The sequence below is a fragment of the Terrapene carolina genome, unplaced genomic scaffold (genome assembly GCF_002925995.2).
Source record: "Terrapene carolina triunguis isolate 2854851 unplaced genomic scaffold, T_m_triunguis-2.0 Scaffold68, whole genome shotgun sequence".
In the NCBI taxonomy this organism is placed as follows: Eukaryota; Metazoa; Chordata; order Testudines; family Emydidae; genus Terrapene; species Terrapene triunguis.
Window position 1 is genome coordinate 7,003,590 of NW_020664419.1, and position 11,556 is coordinate 7,015,145.

General features: G+C 42.7%; 1 protein-coding gene across 2 annotated transcripts in view; it reads left to right on the forward strand.

Annotated features, from left to right (window-relative positions):
- The window catches only part of GATA3 (GATA binding protein 3), a 20,456-nt gene extending 10,421 nt beyond the window's left edge, over positions 1–10,035 (forward strand). For both annotated transcript variants that reach the window (XM_026648929.2, XM_026648930.2), the window contains exons 4-5: positions 2,826–2,951; positions 8,878–10,035. In XM_026648929.2, coding sequence (XP_026504714.1) covers positions 2,826–2,951; positions 8,878–9,162 — 411 coding nt within the window. In that variant the 3' untranslated portion in view covers positions 9,163–10,035. The remainder of the gene's footprint in view (positions 1–2,825; positions 2,952–8,877) is intronic.
- The last annotated feature ends 1,521 nt before the right edge of the window (positions 10,036–11,556 follow it).

An 11,556-nucleotide genomic window follows, 5' to 3' on the forward strand; every position in this document is an offset into this window, starting at 1 on the left:
ACGCACACGCCTTTCCCTTTGCCTAGCAAGAATGTGTCTGCAGTTCATATTTTTGTAAATCTGAATATACTCACTTCAGAGCATGCAGACACCTGGCATAATTTTTGAAACAATTTGGAGTGTTAACATTTAATTTATTTGCAATTTTTGCATTGAAAAACCTGTTATGATGGGCTAAAAAGAATTGCCACATTTAGAAAATAATCCTAGGTCTTGTCTACACTTACTGGGGGGTTCGACGTGCGGCGATTGATGCATCAGCAGTCGATTTAGTGAGTCTAGTGAAGACCTGCTAAATCGACCGCAGATCGCTCTCCTGTCGACTCCTGTACTCCACCTGAATGAGAAGCGCAAGGGGAGTCGACAGGAGAGCGTCTCCAGTTGACATTGCGTAGTGTGGACTCCGCAGTAAGTAGATCTAAGTACATCGACTTCAGCTACACTATTCATGTAGCTGAAGTTGAATAACTTAGATCGATCTCCCCCTGTAGTGTAGACAAGGTCCTAGACTGCAACTGATTGTTTACTTCACATGTTGTGTAACATACTACTACTCTGCATGGGCTCCCCTGTTTAAAAGTTTGCCAGTTAGATCTCTTAATTAATCCTCATTTTCCTTAATGAGATCAGAACAAAACTACCCTTTCCTTTATCATGATCACTAGCCATATTTGCATCCCACCTTGGCTTCACTCTTTTCTTTTTTGGTAGCCTGGACTTGGCAGAAAATGTAATGTTTGCATGTTAGTTTTAGCACATTTAGGGCCCAATCCACGGCCCACTAAAGCCAATTGGAAACTTTTCAGTGCTTGAGATGAGGTCCTCAGAGCTTGATTCTTTAGTCTGTGGGAGTTTCCATTGAGCAAAGTCTAGGTTCAGGACCTCAAGACTCCTTGAAGTCAATAGGACCAGGATTTCACCCACAGTGTTTTTCCAGTTATAGCCCGTCACATGCAGACTAACAGTTAAAATCAAATTAAATGGCTTGAACCACAGACAAATTGCTGCCTATCTTGCCTACTTTGTATACACAACTAGGACCTGATCCTTGCATTCCTGAAATACCTTAAACTCCCATTGGCCCAGATCATGGCAGCCCCTTTGAATTCGATCATGGCGAGTGTTCTAAGCAGGTTATTGTATGTGTATGTATTTACTTTATGTTTCACACTTCTTTTGTCTAAATAATGAAAATCCTAACCAGCCAATAAACAAAGGACATGTAATGCCCAATAAAACAGCCCCTCCCCCACCCCTTGACTCCCCACACTACATTTAATTATTATTTAAGTTGTAACATGACCTACCAAAAGCCAGGAAATTCACAGTTAAAGTGAACACTACCCCTAATGTCCACCTTTGTGTTTTAGATTTGTTGTACAGTGTCCAGAGACTTAGTGATTTTTAAATGTTGTATGTGCTGCGATAGGCAGCTGGAGTGGGTAGTGGGGTAAATGGTTAGATTAGTGGCACAAAGAAGAGAATTAAAACTCAGTTCCTCAAGGTGCTGAGCGGTGCCTAGCTCCAGCAAAGCACTTAAGCACACGCTTAACTTTCAGTTCATGAGTAGTCCCTTTGAAGCCAATGAATAGGTGTGGAATCAGAGCCCAATAACCATTTAATGTTCGTGAGGGGCAGAAAGGACTTTGGCTTTAAATATCTTATTTGAAAGCCTAAGGCCTGTTTTACACTGGGCGGGGGGGGGGAATCAACCTAAGATACGCAACTTCAGCTATGAGTATAGTGTAGCTGAAGTCGATGTACCTTAGGTCGACTTACCTCGCGTCCTCACGGCGCGGGGTCAACTGCCGCCTCTCCCCCGTCGACTTCGCTTCTGCCTCTCGCCACGGTGGAGTACAGGAGTCGACGGCAGAGTGATCGGGGATCAATTTATCGCGTCTACACTAGACGCGATAAATCGATCCCCGATAGATCGATCACTAACCGCCGAATCGGCGGGTAGTGTAGACGTACCCTAACACATGACAAAGTGGAGCTCAGTTTATGCATCGCAGATGGATAGAGTGGAGCAAAATGGTAAAAGTTTTGATTGTTAATTATAACATATGTATAAAAGAGGGAGTACATTCCCAAATGTCCTTCTACATTCTTATTTTACAGGTAATGAAAATGGTTCTTTTTTTCCTTTTCTTATATGGCTTCTATAAAACGGTGAAGTCTTATTTCAGATCTATAAATACTCAAATGAACTGAAACGTTTGGCTTAAAATTACGTGATTGAGAAGTCAGCTGCTGCCACCCTTAGCTGAAATATGAGTTACAAGACGGAGCCTGTGCAGTAGTTCTGTGCGCTTCAATGTGAGTGAAGTCTACAGGACGGAGCCTTATTTGGGGCCTGATCCTGCATTCTTTGCACATCCAAAATGCCCAGTGACGTCCGAGTTTTGAATGTGCTTTAGGGTCTGATCCAATACCCAGGGCGGTCAACGCCAGGCTTTCCGTTGACTTCAGTGGTTGTTAGTTTGGGCCCTAAATGCAGAATCAGACCCACAGGCACCTGAAAGGTTTAAAATGGAAAAGCCTGATGGCATTTAAGTAATGTTTTCCCCTCTGAAACGTGATCTGCCAGAGCTGCTGTTTTGGATGATTTCTTCTGGAGGTTTGGCACTTACTGTAGGCCCCCAGTGCCGTTCCTATATAATTTGGGATGAACGCACCTTGGGGATTTTCAGAATTACTATTTGTTCTCATGAGTCATTTAGCAACGTGCAGTAGTTTTGTCCAGTTTCTGTTTGCTGGCTCAGTGGTTTTGCTGATTGAATCTTTTTAATACGGGGGCTTTTTTTTCTCCCACCTTACCTCAGTCTGCAGCAAGACGGGCGGGCACATCCTGTGCAAACTGTCAGACCACCACCACCACGCTGTGGAGGAGAAATGCCAATGGTGATCCCGTCTGTAACGCCTGCGGGCTCTATTACAAGCTGCACAATGTAAGTGTAACTGTAACTCTCGTCAGGAAGCTTCTGTTTCAGGCACGTACATTAAAAATTCTCCGGAACTTAAAGGGCCCCAATCCTGAGAGGTTCGGAACACCCACTTATCCCTTTGGGACCTGCCAGGATCAGACCATTAGCCAGGATGAGGAAATGCTCCCCGTCCCCTCCTTAATGATTTTGATTAAAATAGAATTGATGTAACAGGACCCGGTTTGAAGCCTTATAAGACAGGCCCACAGATCAGTAACGATATACCTTTACCATGCGCAAGCCAAGAAAGGAGGAGTTTATCAACAGAGAGCGATATTATCTACTTTGTGTTGGACTCCGCACACTAGAAAAGACAACATGCCATGTTGCAAACTGATACGCTTTGGATGCGAAGTCCGGTTCCTTGAGAAAATATGAACTCAGGACAAAAATAACACACCAGCCATTATTTCTTAGGCCCCTCCTTGCTTCCTTCCCCCCCCCCCCCCCCCCCCTTCAAAAAGGTAACTATAATTGCCCGGGATGGTACACGCAATTCCTAAAATGAAGAGGATTTGATTTAGTTAGTGGGATGAAGAGTCTGCTAAACCTGTGCTGTGAATTTTAAAGCGCTGCTTGTGGAAGGGAAGGGGAGATGAAATGAAATGTCTGGTAGATTTAATCTAATAGCTCCATGCAAAGCCAGCTCACCTAAACCAGGGATGCATGCCCTAAGGAAAGATCTAAAGGGATCTGGGAAGAGTTATACCAATTATTATTATTATTATTATTATTATTATTATTATTATTATTTATTTTATTAATTAATAATAGACACTGTTACATTCATTCCATACCTGGAATAATAATAATAATAATAATAATAATAATAATAACAACGTAAGAAAGAAGGCAAAGACTTACAATTGCTTTGCTTTGATGTCACATTTTTTTGGAGTGGTTGTTTGCTTTATGTTTCATTTAGAAATACTGAGCTGAGTGTAGCTGAGGGCATTAGCTGGGCCATCATTTCCATTTAATATTCAAGCTGTTTTGTCTCTAGGGATGAGAGAACCAGTTTGGGTAAAATAAAAAATGACCAAGATCTTTGCCCAAGCCTAGCCATGCCCCCCTTATTGAGCATGGAACAAAGTTTGGTTAACTTTCCCCATTCGTTTTCATTTTCACATATCTCCACACTCCTTCAGTCTCAAGGAGTGAACGAAGGGCACCACCCTCTTCCTATTGAAGTCACCGAAAAAGTGGCCATTGCCTCCAATGGCAGCTGGCTCCAGGAATCTGGAGTGAAAGCACTGAACTGTCCCATGGTATTTCCAGTCCAAGAGGGATCAGAAAGTAGCAGGGAGCTCGGGTTCCTATCCAAACCTGTCTGGCTTTTGCAGGTTCACTCACCCATTCATTTTTTTATGACTATGTATCCTGTGTGTCGTGGACCTGATCCAGGCCTCCCCGCCCCCCAGATCCAAATTTTGGGGAAGTTCAGATTCAGCTGTGAAATTTGTGACATGGGGCACATCGCTCATGCTGAGCAGATTAGAACCACTTTCACATTCTTTAAAAACATCTTCAGCCAGTGACAACAACAACCTGGGTGGCGGCTATAGTACATGGGCCAGATTCTGATACCCTTTACTCAAGTCGAGTGGCATCTTGCTCTCAGTGGATCCATTGGCTTAAATGGGACTGCTGGTGGAGTAAGATACTGATCAGCAAGAGTTTCAAAACTGGCCGTTAATGAATAAGATCCTCTTTCCTCGTGGATGATGTCCAGTTGCAGCTCTGTCTTTAGCCCTGATGGGAAAGGGAAGGTAGCAACTCCCAGCACTGCTTTTCACTTGAAAATATCACCTCCCCCCCAAGATCTAAAGATCTTTGACTGCGAGGTGGAAGATCAAGGTTTTATTTATTAACACCTTTCTCCTGCCCAGACAATGTAAGAGCCTCTGATTGCAAAGGCCCTAGCGTGTTGTGGAGGTTAGGGAGATAAGCAAATACCAGCAAAGAAACCAAACCAGAGGGAACATAGGTGGGAGAAGGCAGGCTGTGAAAGCAGATACCTGGGAGTGTGGTGAGGAAGAGGGCAGGAAGGCAGCATCCCGTATGGTGACTGATTTCCATGATGTGCTGTAAAGCATTAGGAGTTTTGTTGAGTCGCCTTCAAGCGGAGGCCACCTCCTTTGCTGTCTTTCTGGGAGGCAGGATCGATAAGATTGTGTTAACTGTCTTGTGAATAGCACCAGACTAATCCTTCAGTCAATACTTTGCTACAGAGGGGGCCGGTTATGGCAGGTGGACAGGCTTCCTCTAGAGGCTAATATATTTACAAGAAAGTGTAGAGATCCTCAAGTGCTGTAAAGGGACATCACTGAAGTTGATGGAGGAACACCAGTTTGCACAGGCCGAGGATCTGGCCATGTGCGTTTTCAAACCAGCACTAGTTTCTAGTGAGCGGTGAGACAGAAGTCTGTACGGCGCCGGGTCTCATCAGATAAGTCCATTCTTAACCGGTGCTATGAGTCTCTAGTAAGCTGTGGTGATCAGTATGAATTTAAGGCCCTCTGTCCCTCCAAAGAAGCATTCAACATCTTTTAGTGTGGGCACTGTGAGGAATAGTCACTGAATATAATGGATCAAATATATGGAATACGTTTTTTATTGTTCTTGCATTTTCGTGTTTTTATTAATGAGTTTTATTCAGACCTTTAAATTGTTGTCTGTTTAGAGCCCACTCCTGCAAATGATCTGTAGGGAAAACTCCCAGTGAGACCAATTCCATGGCTGGCATGACAGCAGGGCTGGGATATTGACGCTATTCCCTGACCCTCCCAGTTATGCTAATTTATTTTTAGTGTTCCACTAGATTCCTGCTGGTAAAGCAAACCCAATTGCCTGGAGGATGTTAGTAATAATAGTCTCATTCCTGCTTCTATTGAAGTCACTGGCAAATGTCCTATTGACTTTAATAGGACCCATTAACAATCATATTAATAATTACTAATATTTCACATTTATAGGGCGCCTTCTGAGATCCTCAAGTGCTTTCTCAGATAAAGGGACTCCTAGAGATTAACTGAGCATTATAATGACTAAATCTGCTGCAGCCACAGAGCACCGTTGAGGTCAATGGCAAAAATCCCGCTGTCTTCAGTCTGAGCAAGATCAGACCTATAATATATAAGACTATCCACAGACGACGCGGGGGGGAGGGGAGCATGCAGAGTCACAGCATCCCTCCCCCCCAGATTTGCTGCTTGGCTTGTACTGAGCATGCTCACACGGACTGAGCATGCTCAGTAACAGTGCTGAAGCTGTCTGCCCTCACTTTCCCCCCCCCCACCAAGGGCAGGCACGGGTCATCTCTGACTATTCCATCTATTTGATGTGTTGGATTTGGGGCTTTCGGGGCCGATCTTGCCGCATTGAACTTACATGCAATATTCCCTAGAAATAGGATCAGGCCCGATTGACTTCAAAGGGAGTGGAGGATGCTCAGCACCTGGCAGGAGGCCCTCCGCCTCTCACAGGATCGGGCTCACAGACCTCAAATGTGCACCCTTTTAAATGTGTGAGCTGCCACTGACTTCAATAGATGCAAGTTCTGACCCTTATTTCGCAATAGCTGGAAGCTACAGGGCAGTGGAGCGGTGTGTCCCAAGAACAGAATAGTCTGTATGCTGCATACAGTAAAGCAGAGAACATATTTCCTTGCAGGACTGCCCATAATTAATGGGATCCATCTGAAATGAATGATTTTCATATAAAATGTGTTTGGCCCATTTCTATTATTATGCTACTCGAAATAATCTCTTATTTAGCATGTGTTTAGCTTTTACTGCAGAGGTAATTTTGTTGAAAAGGGAGCCGTGTCCTAACCTTTGGACCTCATGTTTATGTGCAGTGGAAACAGAGAAAGATCCGTGGGTTCAGTTCCTATGGGTGACCTTTTAATTATACCGCAACTACATTTTAAAGTCAGTGGAAAACCAAAATCTCTTTCTATCCTGCCATTGGGATCACAGCAAAATTCAGCCTCGGGTCTCTCCTGCCAGATCACTGAGGGCACCTGTGTATAGCACTTGCACACGGCGCATATTGCATATGATCTTGCCATGAGGAACTCACGAGCACTCACTCTGCTGGGAGAAATGGGGCCACATGTTCTGGTATCCCCCACCCAGTGTTGGTGGAAAGTGCAGAATTGACCACCTTGACGGCAGTGGTCTGTATATCTACCGAACACGTATGGTGTGGTCAGGAATGGTGCAAACTGTCCCCAATACCCTTCAAACCTGAGTGTCCTTCAAACTAAATGGGTAGCTCACATTCTGTGCTCGTTCAGTCCCAGGACTCTCCATTTTCAATTGGCAGCCTCATTAGCAATCTAATGGGAATACTTCTCCGCTAGGAACTGGGGATGACACCACTGACTCATTTAAAATAGGCCATCAAACAGACTCGGATGATAGCAACTTTTGATGACTACTGACCTGGGCTGGATTTGAGCCAGCATTCTACAGGTGAAAAGCTTCATCTCTCAGAGGTTCCGATCCTCTGAGTTACAAAAGGCAATTGAGAAGCAGGCTGGTCTTGTAGTTAAAGGTGCTAGACTGGGACCCACGTAAGCGTGGTCCTTTTCCTGGCTTTTCCATAGGCTTCCTGTCTGATCTGGGCCTCAGATCCCCCTCTATAGAATGGAGATAAAACTTGCCCTACCTGAGTGGACTATTGCATACCTTAATTAATAACTCATATGCCTACAAACAAGAAGGTAAATTTTCCTGTAATCATAAATAATGGTCACAACGGTGCAGGAATGATATTTTTACACCCCTATTTGTCATCATTTACTAGAGGTGAGAGAATAATTTGCAATGGATAATTTATCAGATCTATTTAGCCTCTTTTCCCGCTTGCATGATATCCACCAGCTGATTGTGATTCCCTCAAATATATTATTAATAGTAATAGTCAAAATGATCTGGTTAATATTTTGGGGATTTTGTTGAGTTATCTGGATGGAGCATAGTTTGCTGTGGGTGAAATTCATCCCTGTGCAGAGAAGTCAGGAAAAGGCCTTTGCATCACTTAAGTCCCAGCTAAGCCCTTAAACTGTAAGTGGGACTTAAGTGGGACATGTGTCTGATACTGGCCTCTGAATAGAGATGAATTTCAGCCTTGGGAATTAGATATTCAGCATTTCCTTCTTGAGCTTAGTTGTGGTTGGTTCGATAAGTCACATGGTATTGTTTCTTTTCCCTGATTGGATGTGTGAATTTCACTTCTTGGGCAAATATTCATGCATGAGAATTTAATGTTTGGGTTTTCTGCAAATATTTGTGTGTGTGAATTTTAAATTTGCTTCCTGCCAGTAAAACTCACATCAAGACAATATCTGCAGAAAAGGAACACACAAAAAGGAGTCAGCATGTCCAAAGCAAATTTATTTAAAACAAATACCAATAATATTTTTTGCTCATGTTTTGCAGCATTTCCCCAGTTCTATGATGGCGACAAGAGTATTTTAGGTCCTTTGTAGACAAGATTGAGATTTAATTATTTCACTGGATATCAGCTTTAATGATTTTAAATTTGCTGTAACAAGAGGCCTTGAGGGTTGAGATAGTGCCTTTAAGGACTATATGAGCTGATACTCACTAGCTTGTTTTGCAGATGCACTCCGGTTACCTAGTGTCCTGGAACATGGTAACCTAAACCTTTTGGTCACTGGAAGTTACATACATTAGTCTTGGCAACCGTGAAACCCTACCAGCTTTTTTTTTCACATGCCCCCAAAAGACTCGTTTGCATCTGGAATTTGGTTGGCCGTTTCCCAGGTCTTAATGATGTGTCGGTGATGAGTTCCACGGTGATCTGGGGAGGAGGCACAGCAGCAAAAAAAACAATAAAAAAATAATTGATTTTTGTTTAGATTAACAGACCCCTGACTATGAAGAAAGAAGGAATTCAGACCAGAAACCGAAAAATGTCTAGCAAATCCAAAAAGTGCAAAAAAGTCCACGACAACCTGGAAGATTTCCCCAAGAGCAGCTCCTTTAACCCCGCCGCCCTCTCCAGACACATGTCCTCCATCAGCCACATTTCACCTTTTAGTCACTCTAGCCACATGCTGACTACGCCGACACCGATGCACCCGCCATCCAGCCTCTCTTTCGGACCTCATCATCCTTCCAGCATGGTCACTGCCATGGGTTAGAGACAGACTCCCCCTGCTGAATGCTTACGGTCTCAAAATGAGATTTACTTTATATACTTGCATTTTTGCAGGCGTGCGGTTATCCATTTGAAGCCCAAAACAAATGGATAAAAATTAAAAAAAAAAAAAGTTATTTGAAGGCATAAAAGAAAAAAAAAAGGAAAACAAAAGTGATGTTTGCCACTTTTTAAAGGAACTCACTATGGTGTCTGTATTCTCAACCTCTGAATCTGGACTCCATCTGTGAATAAGCCATTCAGACTCATATTCCCTATTTAACAGGGTCTCTAGTGCTGTGAAAAAAAAAAGCTGAACATTGCATATAACTTATATTGTAAGGAATACTGTACATTTGAGGAAGACTTTATTGCATCTGGGTAAGCTGTAAAGACAGGCATGAAGGACTCAGAGGAAAAATTTTTTAAAGGCGGATGGGGAGGAGAATAAAAATGCCGACTGAGAAGAACCAGATCTAACGAACGAATGGACAAACCGCCAGTCGTGTCTTCTCTCTCTCTCTCTCTCTGGCTGGCTCAAATTGTTTGATGCATTAACTAACTAACTAACTAAAAGCTGTAGGCAGATCATTCATTCAAGGCACCAGGCCTTCTACATAGGAAGTAATAATGGTTTTGGGGCAATCAGTGTTAACATATGGATTTGCCAGTGAGGGTTTTCAGATAGCCATTCTTCAGGCCTATATGCATTGTGAACAAGTTCCTGTAATTGTTGTTTGTATGTATAATTCAAAGCACCAAATTAAGAAAGATGTAGATTTATTTCATCCTATAATACAGACTGAATGGTTGTATAAATTTATTTACTGCTAGTGTTAAGACCTGTTTTTTTTTTTTTTTTTTGTTTTGTTTTGTTTTCTTTTTTTTTTCCTTTTTTTTTTTTGGAGAATAAACTAGATTAAATTCTGTTGACTTACAGGCGTTTTGTGCTTGGCGGTGTGTGGAGGGGGATTCTTTTCATTTTTGTTTTGATGATATTTATTAAATAGCTTTCCTGGGTATGGGCGACGTGTATCTTTTTCAGCTCCTTTCGACGGCCAGTGCAATGTTTGCGGTGGTTTAAAAATAAAATAAAATAAAATAAATGAAGTGCACGTTAGAGTGGCCCACTGTTCAGTGTCTGTTACAGATCCCCTCATTTGCAAAGCATATGACTCTGCTGCAGCTCCCAGCTAGGCGAATCGTTCCTTTCACTTAGGCTTTAGAAGCTTATGCTGCCGAGATTGCAGGTTCAAGCCCCTGTGCTAACCACGACAACAAATGTACTATGAGGAATTTAGTGTGGAGGCTTTCAAAGGTACTGCTAGCAGAGAGGTACCTAACTCTGCTTTAGGCCTTTAAAAAAAAAGCCTCGAGACCTTTGGAAAAAATCCTGTATGGTGATAAGCTTTCCTCATGTTCTGTGCTAGAGATTGCTGCCCTAAAGCACCTCTTTATGCAGTGAGACCTTTTTTACAGTCTAAAGTCCAGCTCCTAGAGTGATCTCTATGTGGACAGAGCCTGCGTTCCTGCTGAGCCTCAGAGAAGTGGATGGAGCTTACTGCAGAAGCAGGAAGCTTAACAGTATACAAAGGATGATGATGAAATCTATATTGCCAACCCCTAGCCATCAAAAATCATGAGCCAGGCCCCCAAAATTCAGGAGATGAATTTTAAAATATTGAGATTTAAAATAAATAAATACATTTGGGGGGTCTTTTAACTTGCTTTCTGGTGTTTGAGTCTTTAGGGTTCATGTTTTTCTAGTGTTTCTCCACAAACATGGGGGCTGGAAACTTTAAAAAGAAAGTTGAAATTTTACATAATCACATGACTCCAGGAAGTGGGGCTTTAAGAAAAGCACCGAACATCCTGAGACTTGTGATACAATCACAAGGGTTGGCAACACTGTCAGGTCTGTAGACCTCATAGTTGTCATTAAACAAAAATAATATTCAACTCTCAACAAAAATGACCTGCAAATTGATTATTATGCCCTGAGGGTGGCAACATATGAGGCCAATACAACAGCTGAATTCCTTTTACTTACAAAGTGGAGGCTCCATCTCGCAGCCACTTACATGAATAATGCTTACTCATTCAAGTAGTCCCACTGGGCCAAACTGTGCTGTCAGTGATACTGGTCTGAACTCAGAATAAGATTTACACCAATTTACATGAGATGAGAATTAAACCCATTGGGCTTGCTTCACCTTTGCTCTGAATTGTGTGTAACCATTTACTCCAATGCAAAGTGGCTATAAAATACCATTCTGATCTGGTAACATTTCATACACGTGTTGCACTGGGTACATGACTATACCCAGGGCAACAGGTGCAGGTTCATTGACTTCCGTGGGCTTACTCACAAGAGTAGGAATTTCTCATGCGAGCAAAG